Source organism: Aspergillus steynii, assembly GCF_002849105.1.
Source record: "Aspergillus steynii IBT 23096 chromosome Unknown P170scaffold_3, whole genome shotgun sequence".
NCBI lineage: Eukaryota > Fungi > Ascomycota > Eurotiomycetes > Eurotiales > Aspergillaceae > Aspergillus > Aspergillus steynii.
Window position 1 is genome coordinate 4,142,254 of NW_020194400.1, and position 24,866 is coordinate 4,167,119.

The 24,866-nt window shown below is 52.2% G+C and overlaps 10 protein-coding genes across 10 annotated transcripts; 6 read left to right on the forward strand and 4 right to left on the reverse strand.

Moving 5' to 3' along the window:
• The first annotated feature begins 121 nt into the window (after positions 1 to 121).
• On the forward strand, positions 122 to 1,078 carry P170DRAFT_436319 (ribosome biosynthesis protein NIP7). The gene is made up of 3 exons (XM_024849132.1): positions 122 to 591; positions 641 to 742; positions 810 to 1,078. The coding sequence occupies exons 1-3, from the start codon at positions 163 to 165 to the stop codon at positions 831 to 833; spliced, it is 555 nt and encodes a 184-aa protein (XP_024706554.1). The 5' UTR covers positions 122 to 162; the 3' UTR covers positions 834 to 1,078.
• Positions 1,079 to 1,223: 145 nt separating this feature from the next.
• On the forward strand, positions 1,224 to 3,526 carry P170DRAFT_407021 (defective in cullin neddylation 1 family protein). The gene is made up of 5 exons (XM_024846662.1): positions 1,224 to 1,625; positions 1,746 to 1,789; positions 2,518 to 2,588; positions 2,644 to 2,818; positions 2,890 to 3,526. The coding sequence occupies exons 1-5, from the start codon at positions 1,542 to 1,544 to the stop codon at positions 3,314 to 3,316; spliced, it is 801 nt and encodes a 266-aa protein (XP_024706555.1). The 5' UTR covers positions 1,224 to 1,541; the 3' UTR covers positions 3,317 to 3,526.
• P170DRAFT_163248 (uncharacterized protein) lies at positions 3,426 to 3,998 on the reverse strand. Its single transcript, XM_024842579.1, has one exon. The coding sequence runs from the start codon at positions 3,828 to 3,830 to the stop codon at positions 3,534 to 3,536; it is 297 nt and encodes a 98-aa protein (XP_024706556.1). The 5' UTR covers positions 3,831 to 3,998; the 3' UTR covers positions 3,426 to 3,533.
• Positions 3,662 to 5,293, reverse strand: P170DRAFT_436322 (Mpv17/PMP22 family protein). Its single transcript, XM_024849133.1, has 5 exons — positions 5,014 to 5,293; positions 4,727 to 4,942; positions 4,362 to 4,637; positions 4,042 to 4,308; positions 3,662 to 3,988 (listed from the first exon to the last, which is right to left on the reverse strand). The coding sequence occupies exons 2-5, from the start codon at positions 4,841 to 4,843 to the stop codon at positions 3,926 to 3,928; spliced, it is 723 nt and encodes a 240-aa protein (XP_024706557.1). The 5' UTR covers positions 4,844 to 4,942; positions 5,014 to 5,293; the 3' UTR covers positions 3,662 to 3,925.
• Positions 5,294 to 5,999: 706 nt separating this feature from the next.
• Positions 6,000 to 7,079, forward strand: P170DRAFT_509275 (uncharacterized protein; the record flags this gene model as incomplete). Its single annotated transcript, XM_024854659.1, has 1 exon — positions 6,000 to 7,079. The coding sequence occupies one exon, from the start codon at positions 6,000 to 6,002 to the stop codon at positions 7,077 to 7,079; it is 1,080 nt and encodes a 359-aa protein (XP_024706558.1).
• Positions 7,080 to 8,160: 1,081 nt separating this feature from the next.
• P170DRAFT_353146 (uncharacterized protein) lies at positions 8,161 to 9,085 on the forward strand (the record flags this gene model as incomplete). The annotated part of the gene is made up of 2 exons (XM_024843963.1): positions 8,161 to 8,288; positions 8,347 to 9,085. The coding sequence occupies 2 exons, from the start codon at positions 8,161 to 8,163 to the stop codon at positions 9,083 to 9,085; spliced, it is 867 nt and encodes a 288-aa protein (XP_024706559.1).
• Positions 9,086 to 9,298: 213 nt separating this feature from the next.
• Positions 9,299 to 9,916, reverse strand: P170DRAFT_464215 (gamma-glutamylcyclotransferase family protein; the record flags this gene model as incomplete). The annotated part of the gene is made up of 1 exon (XM_024852227.1): positions 9,299 to 9,916. One exon carries the CDS (start codon positions 9,914 to 9,916, stop codon positions 9,299 to 9,301), a length of 618 nt encoding a protein of 205 aa, XP_024706560.1.
• A 1,539-nt stretch (positions 9,917 to 11,455) lies between these two features.
• On the forward strand, positions 11,456 to 14,668 carry cdc48 (AAA family ATPase CDC48). Its single transcript, XM_024849134.1, has 7 exons — positions 11,456 to 11,573; positions 11,656 to 11,713; positions 11,768 to 11,795; positions 11,864 to 11,919; positions 11,987 to 12,236; positions 12,308 to 13,799; positions 13,858 to 14,668. Exons 2-7 carry the CDS (start codon positions 11,664 to 11,666, stop codon positions 14,445 to 14,447), a joined length of 2,466 nt encoding a protein of 821 aa, XP_024706561.1. The 5' UTR covers positions 11,456 to 11,573; positions 11,656 to 11,663; the 3' UTR covers positions 14,448 to 14,668.
• Positions 14,669 to 14,982: 314 nt separating this feature from the next.
• On the reverse strand, positions 14,983 to 15,648 carry P170DRAFT_425508 (uncharacterized protein; the record flags this gene model as incomplete). The annotated part of the gene is made up of 1 exon (XM_024847638.1): positions 14,983 to 15,648. One exon carries the CDS (start codon positions 15,646 to 15,648, stop codon positions 14,983 to 14,985), a length of 666 nt encoding a protein of 221 aa, XP_024706562.1.
• Positions 15,649 to 18,808: 3,160 nt separating this feature from the next.
• P170DRAFT_355702 (adaptor protein STE50) lies at positions 18,809 to 20,429 on the forward strand (the record flags this gene model as incomplete). The annotated part of the gene is made up of 3 exons (XM_024844104.1): positions 18,809 to 19,076; positions 19,154 to 19,315; positions 19,372 to 20,429. The coding sequence occupies 3 exons, from the start codon at positions 18,809 to 18,811 to the stop codon at positions 20,427 to 20,429; spliced, it is 1,488 nt and encodes a 495-aa protein (XP_024706563.1).
• Positions 20,430 to 24,866: the final 4,437 nt, after the last annotated feature.

Consider the following 24,866-nt stretch of genomic DNA (forward strand, 5'->3'; position numbering starts at 1 on the left):
AGATGCTTTTCTGCCGTCCGAAACTTTTTTTTTCGCTGCGGGCGCCAAGACCGGCGGCGCTAGACTCCACTCCGTCTAGAATTTTTGTCCGCGGAGCTTTTTTTCCATCAGAAAAGTTCCTTGTCAATCATCACCCTTGACAAACCCCTGCCTCCATTCAAAATGCGTCAATTAACAGAGGAAGAGTTGAAGACCATGCTGGGCAAGCTGGCCGTCTACACCGGTCGCTCGCTGAACAACCTCATCACCTCCGAAGACGAAGGCGACCGATACGTTTTCCGACTGCACGGCAACCGCGTCTATTATATGAGACTGTCGCTGGCCAACCTGGCGACGTCGATTCCTCGCTCGAACCTCCTGACCGTCGGAACCTGCATGGGCAAATTCACCAAGACGGGCAAATTCCGTGTCCACCTCACCGCGCTCGACATCATTGCGCCGCACGCCCGCTACAAGGTCTGGATCCGCGACAACGGCCAGATGCCCTTCCTGTACGGCTCGAGTGTGCTCGGTGCCCACGTGGGACGATGGAGCGAGGATATCCCTGAGCACCAGGGTGTGGTGGTCTACAACATGGACGATACTCCTTTGGTAAGACTTTTGGTCCTGGACAGTTGCCGGCAAGTGCTAATGGTCCCAGGGCTTCGGAATCACCGCGCGATCCACGGCAGAGTTGAAGAAAATGGCCCCTACGTCAATTGCGGTCCACTCCCAGAGTGATTTGGGTCTCTACCTAAGAGAGGTAAGTCGGACACTGTCGCCGTCGCAGCGATCGCTAGGTTCCGGGGATGATACTAACAACCGTCCAGGAAGATACTCTGTTCACGACGTAGGAGGAACAAGGTGCGTTGGCGAGGCAGCACATGGGATTCGGAGGCTAGATACCTGGGGATTCTGCAGGAGTTTTGGAGTCGTCTATCTGTTCAGCTAAAAGTGTCTCTTGTCTGGATTTGCAATTGAGTCTCTGGATTAAGGCTTCCTATCCGATATACCAATATCAATAGACTTGCTTGAAACACTCTGGTACTTCCATGGGCATGTCTGATTTGACTGCCTGTAATGACTTGTGAGGGGAAAGACGACGGGATTCTGGTCAGTCGCTGGGATTTACTATGAGGCACGTGACATTCAGGGACCAAGTCCAAATATATTCTCCGGCGCAGCAGCTCTAGTCGCCGTAACATTCATATATATCAAAATCTTTCAATCTTTTTGTAGTAATTTTTGAAATCACTAGTCACAATTCTCTATACGCATCACGATTGCACAACAGCAGAACACTAAAGCGCCGTCCACTGCGGGGCACGTGCAGGCCGATCAGTCAGCGGCCAGGCCCAACTTTCCTCCAAATCAAATCAAATCAGATATACTGCTTCTCCAAGCCTGACGACCTACTTTCGTTACAAAGACCCTTGTTCACTGGTCCAAGCAGCAGTCCATCGCCTCATCCTGCCCCTCCCCGGACACTGTCCCACCCTCCGCCTTCATCCTTTCCAATCATCCGCATCTTATCGCAGGCTCGGCCTGTTTCTCACCCCACCATGCCTCCATACTCCGGAGCTCAGAAACAACAGATCGCGCAGTTCGTGAACTTCACGCAAGCAAAGGATACAGTAGCTGCTAAGGTGAGGAATCCTTGGGATTCGATGCCCACAGGTCCCGTGATCTGGTTCTCTCGTTGGTTTTATCTCATGTCACGTGAACCTGGCAAACCCGATGTCACTGACTGACTTGATTGTGTCCAGTTCCTGAAATCTGCGAGATGGAATGTTCAAGAAGCCATTGATGCGTGAGTGTCACCCTTTTTTGTTTGTCTCTATTCCCTGTCCATTGTCGTGTCGTGGCCTCGGAGTGTCGGCAATCGCTTTCTTTGCTCTCGCTGGGGGTTCTTGCTTCTGCGAGCAGAGTTCAGGATTCGTTCTCTTAGGCATTCAGGTCTGGAGTCGTTGCTTGGTCTGTCGGGTCTGGTTGGTCGTGTGTGCTGGCCTGTGGCAGTGGTCTGTCAAGATCGGATGGCGAGTTTACTCGGGTCTCTCATGAGATACAGACCGAGGTACTGTTGACTTCTGCGTACCTCCTATCAATTCGATATAGGAGGACCATGACCCTCTGAGAAACAGTTCGACACGATGTGGACTCAACTTTAGACATGCTGCCTGACTCGCCTGTTGAAGCAATCCATGCATTGGCTTGACCAACTCATGGCTCTGGTCTATGATCAAAAGGCATTGAGTGGCATCTCGGGCACTACATCGTACCAAAATGCCGTTTTCTTCTGGCCAGATTCCATGCAGCTTGTCTCTTTGGAATTGAATGCCTCGAAGCCATTCGGTTCCAGCTAGCTGGAGAAAGCAGACACGTCATGTCACCACTGCAAACGCTTCATGTCATTCCTACTATGCACACTACTATCCATACTCTCACCAACAAACTATCCTCTACTTCTCCTCCCAACCAACAATGCCTTGAACCCTTCGAACCACCTACCTTCATACATCAAAAACTAACGCAACTCAGATACTTCCAGAGCCCCCAAGGGGGCGGAGCCAGCAACTCTGCTATCAACGCTATTTTCGACACCTATCTAGGTAAGCCCTCGACAGCATCCATCCAGTCAAGCACAAACCCAACTAACAACTACAGACTCACCGGCCGAAGACCCCGACACCATCGGCATCGACGGCGCGATGAAGTTCTTCGGGGACATCCAAGTCCAGCTCGACGAGGTGACCTGCCTGGGCATCGCCGAGCTGCTGAAGTCGCCGTCGATGGGCGAGTTCACTCGCGAGGGATTCCTGAACGGATGGAGATCTGTCGGGTATGCCTCCCCCCCTACCCCCCTCCTTAATTACTGCACCACCATTCCAAGCCAACAAACTAACCAAACAGATGCGACACGCTCGACAAAATGATCGCCCACGCGTCAGACATCCGTTCCCGAATCCCCACGCAACCCGAGCTCTTCCGGCGCGTCTACCGATACACATTCCCGCTATGCCGCATGCAAGGCCAACGCAACCTGCCGTTCGAGATCGCCAGCGAGCAGTGGAATCTATTCTTCACGCCGGACCACGGCGGCATCGCGTGGAACACGACGACCACGCCGTGGCTGGACTGGTGGGTTGAGTTCCTGGAGGCGCGCGGCAAGAGGCCCGTCAACAAGGACCTGTGGGAGCAGGTGGAGGTGTTTATGCGGAAGACGCGCGAGGACGAGGCGTTTGGGTGGTGGAGTGAGGATGGGGCGTGGCCCGGGGCGTTGGATGAGTTTGTGGAGTGGGTGGGGAAGAAGAGGGGGGGATGGAGGTTGAGTAGATAATTGGTTTTTTCTTTCCTTTTGTCTTGCTGGTGTGGTGGTTAGGTCGTGTTTGGTAGGGTAGGCTTGCTACTGACGAAGGTGCTATCTAGGAGATGATTTGTCTGTAGGTGGTAGTTAGTTGAGCCAAGAGAGGTTGAGTGATGGCATCAGGATGAATAGATGACCTTCGTTGTGTCCATTCTTGGCTCACCACCTTCTCTTCAGACACTCAAAACTACTAACGGATCAATCGGAATATCTGGCATTCGACAACGGCGACATTATAAACAAATCGATTCAGGTATGTATATCGCCAAGGTAAATCCTCATGCAAGAGGCAAAATGGGAGAATAAGATAAGAAAAAGCATACATCATAACAGTGAAGCATCTCTTCGTCTGGACAAGACACAAGAAAGGAGATGAGACAGGAAGAGGGGAAGAGGATAGGAGATGGAAGAGAACGATCTCCGGGATTAGGATAGGATAACAGGCAGGAAAGCAAATAGTAAACACGGCGAAATATCCCGGTCCCATTGCACGTTCTTGACAATTGCTTATAAATTGGAGTTGGAGATTGGGACCGGATAGATGGCTAGCTCAACAGCAAGTGCTGCACGCCTTAACCTTATTTACCGGTATTCCTTGTCGTATTCGCTGCCGGGTCCGCCGGGCCCGCGGCGTTGGTCGTAGCGCTGGTTAATGACGCGTTAGCTATTGCTGCAGACAAGATTCAAGGTCCCCTTACCCGTCTCAGAGCCTCCAAACGCTTCTTCTTCGTGTGGGTGTTGACGTAGGTTCCGATGATGAACCCGATGATGTTGAAGAACGGCACCCAGGTGTGCTCGGGCAGGAACTTCTGCGCGAACGCCAGCGCGATGGGCGAAGTCACCCAGCTGACCTTCATGACGGGCATGAAACCCGCGCGGACGGTGGCGCGGACCTGGTGCAGCGTGCGCGCACCGGCAATGACGGCCATCGAGGTGAGATAGACGGCATTTTGGATGGGGGAGACCTAGGCGTCCTTAGCTTGATGAAGTTGACCCAACCCAGAACCAGAAAACATACCACCAGGTTGCTGACGAGAATCTGCAGGATCTTGGCCTTCAGACTCGTGCGGCCGGCGAAGATCTTCTGGAGAATGCCGACGAGGAAGTGACCCAGAGGGGCACTGATGAACATTCCGTAGAGAAGCATCTTCGGCACGCGGGCGCTGAAGTAGTGTCCATGCTTGCTGACATCATGCGCGATCCACGAAGCCAGGATTTCTTGCAGACCCGAGAGAACACCGGATGTCAACATCTTGGTTCGCAGCGGGTTCGACTGCAGTTGTCGGAGATAGAGCTGCAACGAGGTCCAATCCCCAAGTCAGCTACACGGTCCGCGCCAATCCGAAACCTGACGGACGGGAGGTTGGGACAGAGTAAACATACAGCCAGATAGCCGGTCTCAGAGTTTCCTCCGGTCAAGCGCTCGCCGACCTTATGCGCCAACTCCTTGGTGTCCTTGCGGAGGGATCGCGCGGCCTCATCTTCGAATTTGACGGACATGGTTGCGGATGATGGGAGGTGCGAGGAAGGAAGGATCTCGGATGCGCGCGATAAGGTCAATCGGGGACTAGTGGATCAGGGCGAAACCCAGCAACGATCCTAGCGTTCACGAAAAGAAAGGTACGGGTTAGCGAACAACACGGCGGTAAGACCAGAATTCAATGACGGACCAGACCAAGCAGAAGATCGGTGTGGAGGGCGGCAATGATGGATGACGGGGAATGGAATGAAAGGAATGGGGACGGGGTTGGGCGAGGAACTTTGGTTGGAAAAGAGTCCCGCGAACGAAGCGACGGGAGAAACAGGGGGATCGAGTGGAGATGTTTGTTTACCCACAAGAGGAAGGAGGCTGGACAGCGGATGGCACCAGGAGCTTACCGAGGTTGGCGTGGACGGGGAATGGAATTGAGTTGATGGGAGCGATGGAGGGGACAGTGTGGAGGAGAGTGGGTGGATTGACTGGAGAGACGCTTGGATTCCCAACAGATCCGATGGAGAAGAGGATTAATATAAGACTAAGATTATGCAAGAAATAGAGCCACAATTGCGGTGGATGAATTCAGAGAGAGAGCTGAAAGAGAGGGAAAGACGAAGAGAAAAGAGTCCGACCGGCCACGACAGCCGGCACTTTCCACGGGCGCCTCCCCGGCCGCTGTCCTGCCCGGCTTCGGTCACCTCCGACCACTAGGGAATTGCCTGGATTGAGTAACCGAAATTAGATATCTATTGTCTTCATTGATCTTTTTTCTTTCTATTTCTTTTTCTATTTCTTTTATTCTATCAAATTGACAAATAGAAAATCAGGTCAAGCAATTACAATCACTACACATGTGCTGGAATCACTCAGCTCCTAGGAGCCGTGGATAGAAAGGCTCTATTACATCGTCCTTGTTTCTAATGTTCTGCCCTAATGAGGTCTGCTTTCATCATGATGCTCCTGAGAAAGCAGTCCTCTTGTACAGTTCATTCCTGTTACTCCCGTCACTGAAGGTCGCCGAGACTGACGACATAAGCAGCCTGAGGCAGAAAGAGACAAATGTGAAGGACGCAAGTGAAAGCATTTACCTCTGTTTACCAGTCTACAATGCACCTCTTTCAGTCTCTCTTCTTCCCCTCGTACTCATTTCATTATATCCTCCAACCTCAGTAGCCCGTCATGGTAGACGAGGACGAAGCCAAACGGGAGGATTCCCCAAACCCTCCTCCAGCATCTACTCATAACCCACAGGATGATACTGTCCCCCAGCCTCACCAACAGCAAGATCTGCCCTCCGATCATCACTCACCCTCAGTCCAGGGAACTCACTCCGGTCAGAATTCTGGCCGACTGCTTCCGCCGATCCCAACTGCTCGCCAGCCAGTCGTGCGTCTTCCACTCTGCACGCACAGCGTGGTGGAACGGCAGCATTGTGTGGACCATCTAGAGCGGTGCGACTCTTGCGGAAGGATCCCCTTCCTCGGATGGTTCTTCGTCTGCGTCGAAGACACCTCGGGATTCTCTGACCCCTTGGATCCCATCCGGGGCCCATTCCTCAGTCCTTGGATCTTGAAGGCGATCGAAACCGGGGAGTACACGGTGGAAGAGCGAGAGGTGTTGATCCAGCAGAAGTTGCGCGTACTGAGGATGGCTGATCTGGAGAGAGCTCCGTCAAGCCCTTCGCTCTCCATGCTGGAAGCCGAGTGCGAGGCTGGAGAACATGCCTTGCAGCAGAGACAAACGGCCTCCTCTTCAGCAAACCCCGGCGATTCAACAACCAATCTGCCTGCGCATCCGCTGCCTCCACTGCCGTGCACCCTCAGGGCCTGTCGCCATTGTGAGCGTCGGTTTGCTAATCTGGAAGAGCGCTCCTGGTTGAGCATCAATGAAGTATGCAACGACGCCATCGGCCCTCCGGCTGCGTTCGAGCTTGCAGGCAGACCGGTCTCCGATGCTAATATCGTCCGGCACTTGGGCTGGCGCTCGGCAAATTCGGGTTCCAAAACTGACGACTACCCTGACAGGCAAGCATGGTCGCGCAATACGTCTGGCTCTCAGCTCGATTTCACCGACCAGGAGTTGTCTGCTCTTTTCGACCAGGTATTGAATATGGCGGCAGCAAAAGACACCAAAAAGGATCGAACTACCGGCACTGACTCCGATGAATCGGGTCTCAGCATACTGATAGGATTGGAAGTGGACGATACATCCGAGGCTGGTGATCAAGATACCTGTGACGGAGGAGTGCCACTGGGGTGACTGGTTGGACTCTTTGGGACTTATTCAACAGGGCAGCTTTGGTAGGACCTGGAAATCAAGAGGGGGATGAACAAATGGAAAAGAAGAAGAAAAAGAAAAAGCAAAAGAAAAGAGACTACAGCGAGGCAACGAGGTTATACAAACGAAGGCAGGCTGCAGGCTGTTTCTACCAATAATTCACAGGGATGGATACACTCGCCAATATTGGACGGGCCTGGATTTCTCTTGGTGTCACCAGTCAAGCATGTATCCTCGTTCTGGATTGATTGTATTTGTCCACAGAAGGCCTAATAAGAGGAGGTTAAGGGTTAATAATCTGCAACGTAGATACCTCGATCGTAGCATCTATCGCCATGCCGGAAAGATCTAGACCTGTGACAATTTTCTGACAGTTCTTTCTCTTTCCATATTTCATCTCCTTTCTCCAACCTAGTATATTTCTTCTTATTTTTAATTCTTAGTATCGAATATTCTGCAGTCGTTTAGCCCCCATCTCCTTTAATGTTCCGTTGTTTTTCTAACATTCGGTTGTAGTTCTGGTCTGATCCACACCATATATATCTGATCGGATTCGCAATAAATGATCATCTATACACAGCAATCACTACGAGGAGCACAGAACTCCGATGTGAGAGCCAAGACCATGATCAACACCTGCACAGCAGTTTTTTACGTGAAAGAAAAGCGACTGGAGCCCTAAGTGCCAGTGCGTTGCGATTGTCGGCGGCCTCGTGGCTCCCCACCAGAGACCTCTCGACCTATCCCGCTGCGACCGACACGGGATTGACAGCTAATTCAGAATAATTTGCCGAATCCTGTCAATTTCCTTGATCGGTATGCACCCGTGCTTCAGAGAACGAGAGACTGACGGTGTACGACGCCTCACCGCAGCGGGCCAGTCGGTCCCTCCAATTCCGAACCTCGGCATCTGAAGTGCTCTGAACCACGCGCCAGCCCGTTGACCCGTCGATCAAATGCGCCGAGTCGTCTCTCCTTAAATACTCTGCACTCTGCAGGCACCTCGACCACGCCCTCTGCAGTTTGCTAGAACTACTCGCAGGATTCCCCCAACACACCCGCCATGGCCGATTCTCAGCCCGACGAGGGGAAATCGGGCAGCCCCGCGACAACGTCATCCTCGTCGGCTGCTCGACGTCAACTGCTGGCTACTCTCAGGACTGCGGATCTGTTTGTCGGTCGTTTAGACCGGTAAGTGGTCATTCATAGCGATCGCTGGATAGCAGACTAACCGCATATCCTCTTCCAGGCTCATGTCCACAGGCGACGGCCAAGAACGAATTTTCGCAGTCACCGGCTACCTCACCCACGTCCTCCATCACCTCCTCTCCTCCGCGCCATGGATCGCCGCACAGACACGCTTGAGTCTCCTGGCCCGGCTACAATCGGGGCCTAAATCCGTCCCTCCGAAGACCGACTCGTCCCAGTCGCGCCTGCTTGCCCTCTCCTCGCTGATGTCGGAGACCCGCTACACCATCCGACTCCTGGGTCTCATCCCCCTCTGGACCTGGGGTTCCGCAACGATCAAATCGCCGCCCTCCGATCGCACCATCTACGCCTTGACTCTGTTACAAGTGTTCGTGAACGTGATCTACCAGGCCCTGGAGAACGGCGCCTACCTGGCGACCAAGGGGATCATCTCCAAGCGGTTCGTCGACCGATGGGGTGGACCCGCCAAATGGGATCTGTGGAGTATTCGCGCCTGGTTCGGCCACATCTTCCTACAATTCTTCGTGCTGTGGAGGAAGCGCGTCTTGCTGAAGAAGAAGGCCGCGGATCCGTCGGCCCAGACGAAGGAGGGCCGCGACGCCGTGAACGCCGAGATGCGCGCGTGGAAGAAGAGTCTGGTCAACAACATCTGCTGGGCCCCCGTGTGTCTCCACTGGTGCTTCGAAAAGGGCATCGGGTTCCCGAACAATCTGACCGGCCTGGTGAGCTTCATGGCGGGTGCTTGGGGGGTGTCAGACATGTGGGCGGCTACGGCATAGGGGTTGGCTTGTTACCTGTGTGTGGGCATGATGGCCCGAGGTTTGTACATATACTGTTACGATTTACCAATTTGTTTATTCATGGATCAAGCAGACTGGATCTGCATTGTATTCGTTCTAGACATTTATGCTCTGGGGTCTTGGACGCCCAGATCCGACTTAACTATATCCTAGCTTGGGTAAATCAGCCTCAGAAACCTGGTCTTCTCGCCATCAATCACCGCCGCCGTCAGAAGCCTCCGGGGGCCGGTCCTCGCCATCTAAAGCCCGTCTACGCTGAGAAGTCTCGATCGATTCATAAAACGGCTCTTTCAGGAAGCCATCCACCGCCCACCTCGAGCTCTTCATGGGGATCAATTCGACCGAGGACCCGACCCAGACAAACGCACCCGCATCCACAGTCCTCGCGTTCAGAATATCAAGTTCCTCGAGGTTCTCACGCACATAGATCTGCACCTCCACGCTCACCAACCCCATCAGCCCGCACTCGAGCTCGTAGATCGCATTTCGCTGCGTCTCGTCCAGCCCGAGAACTAGAATCCCTTCTACCACCGACCCGGGATCCCGGCTCCGCCGCATCACCGGGGTGCTTGTGCTCGAGAACTGATACAGTCTAAACCCCGAGACCGTGGCGCGTGTCATGCGCTCATGGATATTGACGGTCTGGCTCTCGTTGATGATGCACTTCAGCACGGTGGGCAGCATGAGAGCCCCGTAGACGAAGCGTGGTGCGCAGCCGGGTTGCTTGAGCAGCCGCGTTAGATCTTCGTCGCTGAGCGTGTTGGACATGGCGTCTTGGTAGTCTTTTGGGTGCCATGTTTGGTTGTTCATTTCTGGGTTGGGCGTTGTCTTGCTAGGATTGCTGGTTTGGACGGGCAGGTTTGCCGACAAGACAGTGGCGATAGGGTATGTATGTCTGGATTTGGTCAGAATGCAAGTTTGATATGGAAGCAAAGACTCGAGGCAGGTTGGGACTAGCTTATAGATTCTCTCGAATATTCAAGCTCTTGTACCGACCCTAGCAATAGGTGTATTTCAGACACACGTCACCGGGCACCTGGATAGATTATGCCGTTGGGAGGCCCCTCTACACATGAGGAGCCGAGCTCTGCCTCTGTTTATAACCGCCCTCTGGCGATAAGGTGTGGTCTGGTCCCCCGGAGGCTAGAGAAGCTATACAGTAAGCTATTTGAGACTTCCTTCTGTCGTCAGAATGACTCCGACATGACTACGGCGCAGTCTGCCTATCCTCTAGCCACATTGTGCATGGCAAATAGATGGCTCTGATATGCGCAGCCTCATTCACCCTGTTGTTTTCAGAGGGTCGTTGAGGCTGCAGCCTGATGGGACTTATTCTGCCTGGGCTATTCACCCTGTCTGGACCGGGCGCCTACATTCTAGACTCGATCTTGGATTTTATTTTATTTTATTTGTTTTTTATGCCTGCTAGACATAAATGTTTTCCTGCAAGCCATGGCTCTCGGTTTGACATTGCGTATTTCAGTCTTCTATCTCTACGGTACAATGTGGCCCAGCGCCGAGGCCTGAGTACGGATTCCACGTTGCAGAGGATTTATTTTTACATAGTAGCTCACTCAAATGATGGCAGGATTTGTTGGCTGTCGAAGTGGATTGATCATACTCACCATGTGCTGTTTTCTAATTGGCGTCGATCTGCATGCCCTGAAGCACCCACTATTGACCCTAGCTGAGCGATGACGATGAGATGGGTATTATTGCACGCCAGAGGAATAGGCAAATATCTCGGAGTAAAATAATCTCTTAGTAGAATCTCCATTTCCAGTCTGGGATTTAGCACGGCCAGTGGAGCAACCGTTACGCCGTACTCCGTATATTGGAGCAAAACCCAGATGTTCCAGAAATGGCAATCTAATACTCTTTCGAGAACAGGGAATCAGAGACACGGGCTAAGTTTCAAGTCCCACTCCAGATCAGCCAAACCTGAGAATAGATGCGCTGGTTCCATGGCTGCGAAGAGGCCGCGGATGCCTGAGGCAGGCGTGTTTGCAGAGCCGAGGTGCCTGGCTTCACGGACGTCGCCCCCGTGCGTCGTGCAGGGCAGAGGAAGGGCAGGTCGGAGATAATGATGGAGTTTGTCATCTGCAGCAGAAGAATGGATCTGGTATTCACCGTGAAGTACAGAGTAGTCCAGGGAAATGCCATCATCTGGTGGATACGACCGGCTTCCATGCGCTTCTCTCCGGGCGGTGGCGGGAGGATCCTCAGGCAGGGCAGCTTAAGTCATCCACCCGGCAGGCACTGGCGCTCTATCGTCACCTCTTAACGGAAGCTGTTTCTCGTCACCCTCCGCTCTCACTTCCAACTCTCTGACTTCACCTCCCCCCTCCCCCCTCATCTTCATACCCAATTTACTTTGTCCCCTCAGACCTGCCATCGCGTCTGTTGGACTCCGCGTTTTCTTGTTCTCTTTTACCATCTCTTTGATTTTCCCCATCCCTGTCGCCGGGTTCGTCCACTCAATCCCAGCGACGTCCGTTAAGCCTACGTTGCTTCAAGAGCTTATTCGATTCGTCTTTCATCTCTCCCAGACTTCAAAATGAGCACGGAGCCCGATCACACCCACGATAAGAAGAGGGTCAACCTCAAGTACGTCTGAATTCTTTGGTTCTGGCATGAAGGGCTCAAGCTAACCCATCCCAGTGACGCCTCTGGCGCCGAGAAGAAAGAGGTAATCAATCTCAAATGAGGATAGACAAGCGCTTTCCTGTAAGCATGTACTGATCCGCTTTGCCACAGGAACTCGACACCTCGACAGCTATCCTCAAGAAGAAGAAGAAGCCCAACTCGTTGATGTAGGTGACCCCAGATGAAAGTGGGCCTTGCTTCGATTTCCTCATACTGACCTGGCAACCCGTTTAGTGTCACCGATGCCGTCAACGATGACAACTCCGTCATTGCCCTCTCCAACAACACCATGGATACCCTTCAGCTCTTCCGCGGTGACACAGTCTTGGTCAAGGGCAAGAAGCGGAAAGACACCGTTCTGATTGTGCTGGCCGACGACGATCTCGATGACGGAAGTGCTCGTATCAACCGTGTTGTCCGTCACAACCTCCGCGTCAAGCATGGCGATGTCATCACGGTTCACCCTTGCCCCGACATCAAATACGTAAGTCCCCAAGGTCCTTGACGTTGTCGCCTTGGAGTTAGTGTAACTAATGACCATTCTCTGCGCTATAGGCCAAGCGTATTGCTGTTCTCCCCATCGCCGACACCGTCGAGGGTCTTACCGGATCTCTCTTCGATGTCTACCTCGCCCCATACTTCCGCGAAGCCTACCGACCCGTGAGACAGGGAGACCTGTTCACGGTAAGAGGTGGTATGAGACAAGTGGAATTCAAGGTCGTCGAGGTGGATCCCCCGGAGTACGGTATCGTTGCGCAGGACACCATCATCCACTGCGAGGGTGAGCCCATCCAGCGAGAGGACGAGGAGGGTAACCTCAACGAGGTCGGCTACGATGACATCGGTGGTTGCCGCAAGCAGATGGCTCAGATCCGTGAGTTGGTCGAGCTGCCCCTGCGTCACCCCCAGCTCTTCAAGTCCATCGGTATCAAGCCCCCCCGTGGTATCCTCATGTATGGTCCTCCCGGTACCGGTAAGACCCTGATGGCTCGTGCCGTGGCCAACGAGACCGGTGCCTTCTTCTTCCTGATCAACGGTCCCGAGATCATGTCCAAGATGGCCGGTGAGTCCGAGTCGAATCTGCGCAAGGCCTTCGAGGAGGCGGAGAAGAACTCCCCCGCCATCATCTTCATCGACGAAATCGACTCCATCGCCCCCAAGCGTGAGAAGACCAACGGAGAGGTCGAGCGCCGTGTCGTCTCGCAGCTCCTGACTCTGATGGACGGCATGAAGGCCCGCTCTAACGTCGTCGTCATGGCTGCCACCAACCGCCCCAACTCCATCGACCCCGCCCTGCGTCGTTTCGGCCGTTTCGACCGTGAGGTCGACATCGGTATTCCCGACCCCACCGGTCGTCTGGAGATCATGCAGATCCACACCAAGAACATGAAGCTCGGAGAGGATGTCGACCTGGAGACCATCGCCGCCGACACCCACGGTTACGTTGGATCCGATCTTGCCTCCCTGTGCTCCGAGGCCGCCATGCAGCAGATCCGTGAGAAGATGGATCTGATCGATCTCGACGAGGACACGATCGAGGCCGAGGTGCTCGACTCGCTGGGTGTCACCATGGAGAACTTCCGCTTCGCCCTTGGTGTCTCCAACCCCTCCGCCCTGCGCGAGGTTGCCGTTGTCGAGGTTCCCAACGTACGCTGGGAGGACATTGGTGGTCTGGAGGAGGTCAAGCGCGAGCTCATCGAGAGCGTCCAGTACCCCGTGGACCACCCCGAAAAATTCCAGAAGTTCGGTCTGTCGCCCTCCCGAGGTGTGCTGTTCTATGGTCCTCCCGGTACGGGTAAGACCATGCTCGCCAAGGCCGTTGCCAACGAGTGTGCTGCCAACTTCATTTCCGTCAAGGGCCCTGAGCTGCTGAGTATGTGGTTCGGTGAGTCGGAGAGCAACATCCGTGATATCTTCGACAAGGCCCGTGCCGCCGCTCCTTGCGTTGTTTTCCTCGACGAGTTGGACTCGATTGCCAAGTCCCGTGGTGGATCCGTCGGCGATGCTGGTGGTGCTTCGGACCGTGTTGTCAACCAGCTTCTGACTGGTAGGTTTATGAATTTTCCCTCCTAATATTTTCCATCATGCTAACCCCATGTCAATAGAAATGGATGGTATGACCTCCAAGAAGAACGTCTTCGTCATCGGTGCCACGAATCGACCCGAGCAGCTGGATGCCGCTCTTGTCCGTCCCGGTCGTCTCGACACCCTGGTCTACGTGCCTCTGCCCGACCAGGCTTCCCGTGAGGGTATCCTCAAGGCCCAGCTCCGCAAGACCCCCGTGGCCGGCGACATCGACATGTCGTTCATCGCCAGCAAGACGCACGGATTCTCCGGTGCCGATCTTGGCTTCGTTACCCAGCGGGCGGTCAAGCTTGCCATCAAGCAGTCGATCTCCGCCGACATCGAGCGCCAGAAGCAGCGCGAGGCCAACGGCGAGGATGTCAAGATGGATGAGGATGAGGACCTGGACGAGGAGGACCCCGTGCCCGAGCTGACCCGCGCCCACTTCGAGGAGGCCATGAAGTCTGCTCGCCGATCCGTCAGCGACGTGGAGATCCGCCGGTACGAGGCGTTCGCGCAGAGCCTGAAGAACTCGGGCGGCAGCAGCTTCTTCCGCTTCCCGTCTGCGGGCGAGGTTGAGGACAACAACACGTTCGGGGAAGCCGGCAATGATGACAGCCTCTACGATTAAATTTTTGTTTGTTCATTTCGTTTACTTTCATGTCCTTTAATGTTTCCAAAGTTTGTTACCTATCTATCGACCGGCACTAGTTAGATCTAGCGAGATGGCCTGAGGTGTTTGATGAGAACAACTGGGAATGTTACTTGGTTCTGGTCTTTTCATCTAGACGGACATCACCTGTGTCTACTTGCCTGATATAATAGTTCCTCATGGAATCCATTCATCTTGAGTCTCGTGTGTTTGTAGTTATGTAGTTGTAAATGGGTGTCTTGAAGTCATTAGAATATTCTACCCGTATGTTCTAGGCAGATAAGGTAGGTTAGACAAGTCCATCCAGCCCATGTCCGTGAATAGTGATGTTGTACAACTTAAGGGACGACAAGCGAATGACATGAATCCGAGAAAGAAAGGAAACGCAAAGTGATAACGAAATAGACAGTGTAAGGTATCAAGAACTCGTAAGCAGAACCGAAACGCCTAGACCCAGGAAGACAGACAGAAAAACAAGATGCTCAGACGTGACAGACAGGCAGAGAGAGAAGATCTACTTCTGCTTCCCCGGTTTCGGCTTCTTCTCCGTCTTCTTGACGGGACTTGTATCACCGTTCTTGAGCTCGGACTTGGACTTGACTTTCTCCGCGCCGTGTTTGCCTTTCTCCTTCTCCTTGTCTTTGTCTTTCTCCCTTTCCTTCTCGGTGCCATTCGACCCCTGCCCCTGACCCTCACCAACATTCGACTCGCCATCATCCTCCAAAACCACCACCTCCCGCAACACCTCCTTGATCGCACGAACCCCCTGCTCCACCACCTCCGACGGAATGCGCACATCCAGATTCCTCACCGCCGCGTCCCCAGCACCACCACTACCATCCAGAACCCCATCCTCGGACCCATTCTGACTCTGACTCTGACTCTGGCTCTGGGCGTGTGCATTCCCCTCCGCGTCCCAGAGCGCATGACCCCTCCCTTCTGCGGACGCGACCACCGCCTCGACGACCTCGTCGAAGCGATCGCATCGGCCCGCGCGGAGGAGCTCGAGCGACAGGCGTCGGATCTTTTCGGTCCAGCCCGTGCGTTGCAGCGAGCAGAGGAGGTTTGAGTGCAGGTCTTCGAGCGCGGTGGTCGAGGCGAGGTGTGTGAGGAGGTCGTGTTCGAGGGTTTCGGGGGTGAGGGTGGCGGTGGGGGGGTTGGTGGTTGAGGAGGAGGGCATTTTGGTTTTGGTTTTGGGGTTGAGTTGTTTGGTTTGGTTTGGGTGGTAGTTGGGAGGTTCAGTTGAGGTGGTTGGTAGTGGGTTGGTTGGTGGGTGGTCTCGAGGGAGGAAGAGGAGGGTTGGGAGGATGGGCGATCACGACCGACCGATCGGGTGATGAGGGTGGTATCGAGGTAATAGATGTCGCAGGGACGGAGTAGGTAGATTGGATCTGTTGCGCTCGTGCTCGTAGACGAGACTTCGACTGGAGGCGAGGAAGGAGAAGTCGCGTCGGCGGCCGATCTCGATTTTGTTCGTCGTCCGTCTCCGGGATTACCGAGCAGTGGTCCCGATGAGGTATATCTCCTTGCCCTGATAGACTCGATGATAGCGTAGACGACGCGCCTCGATTGTCGGTATGACAGCGACCGAAGAAGTGGACGGAGGCGAGGTCGAGGACCGGCGTTCAACTGCAACGGGGTATAGTTGACCACGCGGAGACGAACGGGCGGGACGGCAGGAATTGCGATCTGGTCGCGATCGACGGCGATTAGCTTCGTTCGGGAACTGGGGGTAGTGACGAGGTGTGGAGGGTCGAGGGAGCTTGTAGAGAGAGAATACGTACCAGCAGGAGGTGGAGGGCAATTGCGCAGTTGATGTGAGGAAGAGAGGGAGAGCCAAGAGACGGAGAAAAAGAATGGCCCGACTGGTTGTTGGAGGCCGGTCCGAGATGGCCACCTTAGCAGCTATGGTTCAATAGATGCACGAGGGATTGGATTATGCACAACAGGGATGTGAGATGGAGGAAATTGAGAATGCGATTGATAATATGTAGTAGTTGGTTCTACCGAAGTGATCCCGATGCGTCATTGACCTGAATTGATTCATTGAACTTCTACCAAGTGTGAATTGATTCTGTCTCTACCGATTGGATTCAGTAGAGCTTCTAAAACAATATCTTGCAGTATCCATGCATACTATGGTTTACTCAGAATACAGAGTGAAATCCATAGTGTTGATTCGCATCCAGTCAACATATACTTGTGCCATGCATCCTGTTGATTCCACTGTCGATTCCACGAATGAGCTACTCCACAGAGCATATACTAGAGTACTTTGTGTATAATCCAAGAGTGGCAGTCACTTTAATTCATCAGTTTGCTTGCTATTTATTAGACAAACTCACATTACTATGACTTGTCACTGGTGCTGCTGAGAGTAACCAGCCCAGAGCCAATTAAAGAACCGTTATAACACATTACAGATGCGTTCGCAGATACCGCAATCCGACAGCTCTGCAGATTAGCTCCCCGACTAACCCATCTCGAGGGGCTCGTTGGCCCTGGAATCCGGGGCCAGCCTTGTGTCACCCGAACCTCCAGGCCAAACAGATGCCACCACCGGGCGACCTTGCAGCTGGTATCCGTCGAGGTCAGAGCTAAAGGCGATCCGTTCTATGGCAGGTGAGACAACCCCCAATATTAATTTTTATTCAATATGCCCTGATGATATCAATAATCCCGGACCCGGTGCGCTGGCAGGATGGAAATAGCAACCCAGTCCGAGCTCAGCGGTGACTCCGAAGGAAGCAGGCCGAACGTGCAGGGCACAGACTACAGACAGCCACATGCTAGCGCAACGGTCGTGACGAACAGGCCAGGACTTACTTCGGAGGCAAGATGCGGCCGAAAATAGATCGTCCGGAGGGGATTGTCTGATGGTGGGGGGGAGCAAGGGATACTAGTCGGTCTTGAAGTGGAGTGGCCACCGACCAGAAGAAAAGAAGGGAAAATAAAAGGGGAAAAGGAAGCCAACGACGATGAACCGGAGGAACACCCCAAGCAGATGCGCACCGAGACAGGGCAGCGCCAGGTTCGGGCCAAGAACCAGCGTCTCTGGGATTCATCAGGGGAAGGAATCAATAATTGGCACGATGACAGCGGAGCATTCCACCGTCTCCCCGCCCAAAGCGTTAAAGGCTCCGGCACTATTGGAAGGCTGACAGCGTTGCTCTTGGGCTCCGGAGAAGGATTTCTTCCAGTCAACGATGGTCTGCAGCGGATTGATCGAGGCTAGCGGTTCAATAGTGCCGTCGACTATCTGGCTGCTAGATTGGCTAGTTGCTCGAGTCATCCAGGGGATAGGATCAGAAAAGATACGGAGTAAAGAGAAAAAAAACTTAGCGCCTAGAATAATAATAATAATACTCCGTATTATAGTAATTATTATCAATGAGTGGGGGAAGGTGACTATTGCCGTCCCTTACGAATCCTGCCGGGGAGATGCAAGGAATTGGTGGCCGGCGAGAAATCTGAAGAAGAGGAAAGACTGTCGATAGACATACATATTGCCGGGGATGTCTTGCAGAGACTTTTTAGTCGAATCAAGTACTCTGTAGAAGCACCTGCGAAGAAAAAAGAGAAAAGAAAAGGAAAGGAAAGCAAAGACAAAAGAAGTCGAGTCCAGACCGTCACGTGCGGCGATCCCCGTCGACTTCATCCGCATTTCATTTCATTTCATTCCATCTCGTCTCGTCTCGTCTCCTCCATCGCCTGCCATCTCGACTCGTTCCTCCCGTCCATTCCTGCTTCTCTCTTGTCGCCTGGCCTCGTCGTCCATTGTTTGCTTCGTCATCACCGCCGGTCGCCTCCATCCCGCCTCAACTCGTCTCCGTCTTCCCGAATCCATCCACGTCTGCCTGGAATCGCCCAGAAGAGCTTCCCCGCTCCGGTCGAATCGAGACTCGCTGCTTTGCTTTTTTCTCGATCCACGGCCTGCGTTATCCTCGATTTCGCGTCGCCCTTTCGGCTCATCCTACAAACCCCGGCCAAGGGTCAACCGCTCCTCTCACCCTCGATTCGGTGCCTTCTCCGCATTCCAGCGATCTCGGCTTCTCTTCCTTCCAGCCGCCGTCCTGCCTTGTCCCATGCGGCACGATTGCTTGGCTGAGAGTCACTCGTCGGCCTAAATTCAGACTGCTGTTCGCCTTCTAGATGGGATAACCTACACATCTCCTCATCCTTCCGCTATCAGATCGCTCGTTCTTACCTCTCTTCTCTTCCCTCTTCGTCGGCTTGGACCCTGACGCTCGAGCCGCGCCGACTACCTCCACCGGCCTCCACCCAAACAATCCATCTCTCATTTTCGTCTTCGTGTAAACCCTCACATCAACAACCTCGCCATGTCTCTTCATACCTCCTACCATGCCGACTCCGACGCGGACGACGAGTACGAGCGCAGCGTGATCACCTCTCCCCATTTGGCCACGGACTCGGAGGCCTCTCCGTCGGAGTCCGATTTCCCCTCCGCGGAACATACGCCGACCTCCTATGCAAATGTCGAACACAACCCGCAGTCCCCGCGGACGATCATCACCGAATGGACTGCCGAAGAGTGCGCCAACTTCCTCGCCGCCCTCGGTCTTCGTCAATACTGCCCGGCGTTTCTAGGTGAGTTGGCTTGGTTAACCGGAAAACAACGTCTTTCCGACGATCGACGGTCGCTGATAAATGGCATTGATTGACAGAAAATGAAATCGTGGGAGAAGCGCTGATTGCGCTGAAACATGACGAATTGAAGGAAATGGGCATCATCAGCGTGGGCCATCGGTTGACCATCCTGAAAAGCGTTTACGAAACCAAAGTCAAGCAAGACATCCCGCTCGATGCCGATCATTATATTCCCCTCTGTAGGTTGCCTCAATTCGCTCGCTTGTTCCCCCTCCTTGCTTACCCGGTTCTGCAGCGGCGGATCAAAGCATGAACGAGAATGCGTCCCAAGACGACGTGGCTCGCCTGATTCAATCCATCCGTCTACGAGATGAGCGGATTACGACCGTCGAATCCGAGATGCGACGCATTGCCGAGGAATACCGACGACTGCGAGAGGAGCTCCTTCCCGTGTTTAAGATGTCCAAAGACCGGTCGCAGCCGCTGCCCCCTCCGTCTGCCATCCCCAGCTCCGTCCCCGAAGGGTATCATGACAATCAACCGATCAGCTCTCCCTCCGGCATCACTCTGCTGGAACGGTCTGTGTCCGGAATTTCTCGCACCTTCTCCAAGCGGTTACACAATGGAGGCACAACCCCGAAGAACAACTCTCCCACCCACATTCCGCCCTCGATCCACGAAAACCGACCCTACAATGATAACGCCTTGGACCCTTCGACCGCCGCCGTCTCCTCGTCGCATCTGAGCACGATGAACGGCAAATCACAACTCTCCCCGGGCATTCCGTCTCCCACGTCACCCGGTGGACATTACGGCAACACGCAAACGCTGGCCTCGCGGTCCTACACGCAGCCGAATTCGAACAGCCGCAATAATTACGACCACTACGAGGACAGTATGCCCACACAATCTCGACCCGATCGCCTGAATCCGACGCCTACCCAGGCCACCCGCCCGGAGATCCCGACACGCTCCGACTCCCGAGCGGGTGGGGATCCTCCCAGCGTGGAGATCTTCAAGTCGTTCCGCGTTTCCATGGACGATCCTTGTCACAAAGTTCTCCCGGCCGCTCTGAAGAAGTACAACATCAACGCAGATTGGAAGCAATATGCATTGTATATCGTGTATGGGGATCAAGAGCGGTGTCTTGCGCTAGACGAACGCCCGCTCATTCTATTCAAGCAACTAGAAAAAGAGGGGCGCAAGCCGATGTTCATGCTACGCAAGCACCTGCAACCGTTCGAGAACACCATGTATGCCGCCACCGGAGGAGCCGCAGCAGGGTCGGCGCCCAACAGCGCGGGCTTTGAAGGGCGACAGGCTCAGATCAATCTACCGGGCGGAGTTCTCTAATGTCATCTCGCTTTGTTCGAGAAAGATACCCCTTGTTCAAGGCGGACACCTTTATTTCCACGGCTTTTGTTAAACATTGCATTCTTCTCATTCAAGCAAGCCCTTGCTTACTCGATTCTTACATTGATCATTATTATATAAGTGGGTGTTTGGTTCTGGTGTTGGGGATTATAACGGACTGGAAAAGCAAACATTCAGCGTTGATTGATTTCTCTTTCCTCCCTTCCATCTTTTACCTTTTTCTTTTCCCTTTGAATAAACTCTTCTACCTGTCCATATTACCACTGTCTTTTTGCTTTCATTCAGGCTTCCATTCTATCTATCCTTTTTATTTTTATTGATTCAATTTCTTTCATCTTTCTTCAGCGTCTCTTGATCGACATAATGAATATGATGCATGCATGGATTGAATGGATCTTACTGTTTGGACATTCCAATAAATGACAATCTATTTGACTGACTATCTGTAATCAACTGTCTTTGTTTTAGTTCCTTGATAGCCACTCTTTTGACGACAAACTTAGGAACTATGTCAACATACCCAGCGAGCAATGGAACAAGCAACTATAGAATTTCTTTGAGATCCGCTATATCAGGCCGGGGGACTTCCTGTTAGCAGACATGAATAATCTGACATCTAACCATAGTGACTTCTTTTTCCTGTTATCAAGCGCCATACCTCATCTCCTAACTAACGCGACCAGTTTGCTGTATGTGATCCCGAACATCTTTCCGACTTCATCTGGCATATGTAATGTCACTGGCCTGGAAGGGTATTTCTCCTCGCGCTACCCATGGCGACTTTTCATTTGGCAAAACGCAGCACGATCAACTTTGGCGCGATTCTCCCGACCCAAGGCCACGGTCAAAGGAAAGCAATCAAGAAATGATAAGGCTCTATGGTGATCGTGACAATGAAACAAGCCTCCGCAAGGCTACTAGCTCCGCCACGGGAGATGAAGACGAATCCAACGATGAAAAACGATGATATTCAGATGTAGGCGTTCGTGTGTAGATACATACAGGAATCGAGAAGGCGCCCGGGGTGTTAAAGTCTTCTTTCTGCCATGTCTTGTCGTCGGTCAACCCAAATTTTTCCTTATCGCGCGTCAAGGGGTCTTCGAATGATAGTCGTGTCAAAAGGAAAGAAGAAGCGTGAAACACCCACCGGTTCACTCCGGCGGTGTTTCGGGATCACCTACTACTAGAGCTGGTCTATGGAGAGATCATTCCATATGAAATGACCGTGGGTCTTCGAATGGTTCTCTTTGTAAACGACTGTGGTGATTGCCCTGACCTCTTCGGCGAACGTATATCGCGTGGAGTTCAACTTGACGTGAGCTTCGAATGGATAGTTACAGGGTCAATTCGAGACCTGACTTTTTCTTCGTCGTCTGACTCGGAGGTGAACTGTATTAATGCAACACCACGTAAGTAGGCTTGGGTATTTTCTTTTGCCATGTCTTCAATCTTGTAGGCCGTGATATCAATAACCCTGTCACATATGGTATTTCCTTCGTAGACGAGTGTGGTGGCGTTGGTTTTGTCAATCTTCTGGTAAATATCACGAAGCGAAGAAGCTCGCCTGAAATTCGATTGAGCGGCATGGTATTAATATATCATGAATATGTTGATAGGTTATAACAGTCGTAGTGTAGGTACCTGGTACCTATGGGTGCGACCAACCCTCCACGCCACACTTCTCACAGGAGGGATACGATCCAGCAGTATCGGACGCATCTGGATCAGTGATGACGGCTCGATGCATCTTAATGTTTTAAAGTAAAGATAAAATATCGTCTTCAGCTGATATTTCCCGTAGTTTATCGATAAACTCGTCAGTATAAAAGGGCAGGTCTGGTCCCTCGATTCCTCACCCTCTCCGCTGAAGACTTGAACAACGTGAGAAACTGAGACCTGATAGAATCGCCGTGGCGGAGATTCTAAGACTGATCTGGAAGATCCCTAGGATCAAGATATTAGGTCGAAATATGGTAAAGTTAAGTGTTCACAAGGAAACCGTCAACACAGTCTCCGCTAACCGTCTCATCTGGACTACCCGGTTGGTGTGAAATGGCCGTATTTGATCATTTCAAGTATCCAGCGTGATGACAGACTCCGTCTTTAACATGTCTTGCCCAATTGATATCGAATTCTGGGAGTGTAATTCATTTACATGCCCTGCGAGACATGAAGGTGACTGACAGTCGTTGGCTCAGACAGTCAATAATGAACGAAGATACTGTTGCTGCGCCTGACAAGAGCATCATCTGTCTCTGCTTGTCGACTCGGGCATACTTCTCTCCATGCTGCCGCGAAGTTTCAACGCAAGCCCGATATCCGGGGATTTCTCAACTGGACAAGTGCGCTTGACGCCAGTGATTCCAGTACTAACCTGCTATTTATTATAGGCCTTTTATGTGCGCGGGATGGTCAACTTACAGCAGACTTAACCAAGACCTTGCCGCATAAATACCTCGAATCATCCACATGCCAACATATGCCGCCGTTCACCTTGCTCAGAAGAACCGGGGGGTTAGGGGCCGCGTCGTTCTTTGCAGCCGTCTTCTCAGCCTTGTGCAGGTTGTCGCCATATCCGGGGTTCGGGTTGTTTACATAACCTGTTAATTGTTAGATGCAGCTCAAGCCATGTAGGTCATAACCCGTACCGCAGTAGGTACCGTTCCGGATTCTTTTTATGTATCGATTTTGGTGACTAAGTACCCTGTTGAATAATAGGGCTATTCAATAGGCATACCGGAGAGAAATATTTATGTTGGTGAGGTTTGAGTACGTGACACCACACCTGCACAGGACGGGAAGGAGCAAAGGCCGCAGTACTTACCTTGACACGCAGCAACGGGAAATATTTGACTGTCATATTCTATTCTCGCCACGGTGAGTGAGGTGACGTCTGAATGACTGTAGGAAATGCCTGCGTGAAAGTATTAGATTTAGAAAATTGGTCTCCGGAACCCGAGAACTTACCTTGAGGATAAGACATCATGGTAAATCATTATTTCAAAAAGTCTCGTCATCGGATAATAGCAGACTTCTAAGGAGCAAGTCCACAGCTGAACTGACTGAATGCTATTGTCGACGGACTATATGCAGAGTTCGAGGAGCTATCTCCCTGGTGTTCAAGACGTCTGCAAACCACAAACAATCCCATCTGGCTGAGCTAACTCGAACCCTCCAATACCAGTGGTAAAGATCTGAGCACTTGGCGCTTTCTGTCAAGGATGATGTTAACCTGATGCGTGCTCCACTCTGAGGGAGTTTTATTCCCCTCATCAAGCCAGAGTATTATCCATGTCTTTGGTTGAGTATTGTTAGCTAATAGAACCAATATGCAATGGCTAAGTATCTCTTACCAATTTCCAACGGTCAAATTGGCCGTGAAGACTTCATTGTATGAAGTGAGTAGCTCAATTGAGGCCCATTTTTAATAGTGGAAAATATCCTGACCGTCATGCAGCTTTGAATTCTTCTTGCAAGAAAATATGTCCCGACATGGGTAACTGATTCTGTACCCATAATTGCGAGCGGTAACGATATCTGCGCCGTGTAGCAGATGCAATGGCGTGGGCTAAGTTCTGATGTCCACCCTATCCAGAGGGTACGACCCCTACTGAGGTACAAGACAATCATATAGCGATCACTGTTGGACCTGAAATATAAATAATTAGCCATAGTATCCACGAGTGTAGCGAACAACATGCCCAGTAGTTTCTGAAGACGCTGGACATATGACTGCATTGAATGCAGTTTCTCGTCTCCCCAGTATGTTCTAGATTGTGAAACCTCAAGACCAGATGTAAGCTTTCTTTATCTGCCTATTTTTCGAGCCCCTAAAAAAAGCAATGGTATAGCTCGAGGAAGTTTACCCCCGAGACCTGGGGATTTCCACGATCACTTCTGTCATTTTTCCCCCTGGAAGATCCCCTTGGTGCTTCTCGATCAGAGATCTTGTATATGGTTGTCTTGATTTTGCGCAGTCCTAAACAGCAGGTTTGAAGTTATGGCTTTTGCTTTCTCGATACGTTGGTTGAGGAGTGCAGAAGGAGGACTGGAAAGATAGAGTACTGTGAAGAAGAGAAAGAGGGATTAGGGAAAGGTTTAGTATCCAGAATGGAATCAGAGTCAGCTACACCATTCACTGATCATATCAAGCCCTGTGGATCTACTGTATATTCACTGAGTCAGTCCTACGGAGTAGTATCGGGAATAAAAGGTGAGGAAAGTATGGCACCTTCAGCGAGCTGTGGATTTTAAGAATTCAAACATATTCTAAGCTTCATATCCTATACTAAGCCACGCGTGACTGTCCACAATATTGGACCAGGGGGATTTGTATTGAATATAAAAATTAAATACTTATATCTGCGCGAGAAGCCTGACTGGATTATTGCTATCTTTGCAGAAATCTGGACAATG

What these genes read in the sequence shown, in the direction of transcription:
- P170DRAFT_436319 (XM_024849132.1), top strand. Translation starts at nt 163, where the DNA reads ATGCGTCAATTAACAGAGGAAGAGTTGAAGACCATGCTGGGCAAGCTG. An exon ending in ACATGGACGATACTCCTTTG is followed by an intron (nt 592 to 640) that starts GTAAGACTTTTG and finishes TAATGGTCCCAG; the next exon opens with GGCTTCGGAATCACCGCGCG. An exon ending in TGGGTCTCTACCTAAGAGAG is followed by an intron (nt 743 to 809) that starts GTAAGTCGGACA and finishes ACAACCGTCCAG; the next exon opens with GAAGATACTCTGTTCACGAC.
- P170DRAFT_407021 (XM_024846662.1), top strand. Translation starts at nt 1,542, where the DNA reads ATGCCTCCATACTCCGGAGCTCAGAAACAACAGATCGCGCAGTTCGTG. An exon ending in AGGATACAGTAGCTGCTAAG is followed by an intron (nt 1,626 to 1,745) that starts GTGAGGAATCCT and finishes GATTGTGTCCAG; the next exon opens with TTCCTGAAATCTGCGAGATG. An exon ending in GTTCAAGAAGCCATTGATGC is followed by an intron (nt 1,790 to 2,517) that starts GTGAGTGTCACC and finishes AACGCAACTCAG; the next exon opens with ATACTTCCAGAGCCCCCAAG.
- P170DRAFT_163248 (XM_024842579.1), bottom strand. Translation starts at nt 3,830, where the DNA reads ATGGGACCGGGATATTTCGCCGTGTTTACTATTTGCTTTCCTGCCTGT.
- P170DRAFT_436322 (XM_024849133.1), bottom strand. Translation starts at nt 4,843, where the DNA reads ATGTCCGTCAAATTCGAAGATGAGGCCGCGCGATCCCTCCGCAAGGAC. An exon ending in CTGAGACCGGCTATCTGGCT is followed by an intron (nt 4,638 to 4,726) that starts GTATGTTTACTC and finishes ACCTCGTTGCAG; the next exon opens with CTCTATCTCCGACAACTGCA. An exon ending in TTCTCGTCAGCAACCTGGTG is followed by an intron (nt 4,309 to 4,361) that starts GTATGTTTTCTG and finishes AAGGACGCCTAG; the next exon opens with GTCTCCCCCATCCAAAATGC.
- cdc48 (XM_024849134.1), top strand. Translation starts at nt 11,664, where the DNA reads ATGAGCACGGAGCCCGATCACACCCACGATAAGAAGAGGGTCAACCTC. An exon ending in CTGGCGCCGAGAAGAAAGAG is followed by an intron (nt 11,796 to 11,863) that starts GTAATCAATCTC and finishes GCTTTGCCACAG; the next exon opens with GAACTCGACACCTCGACAGC. An exon ending in TGTCAACCAGCTTCTGACTG is followed by an intron (nt 13,800 to 13,857) that starts GTAGGTTTATGA and finishes CCATGTCAATAG; the next exon opens with AAATGGATGGTATGACCTCC.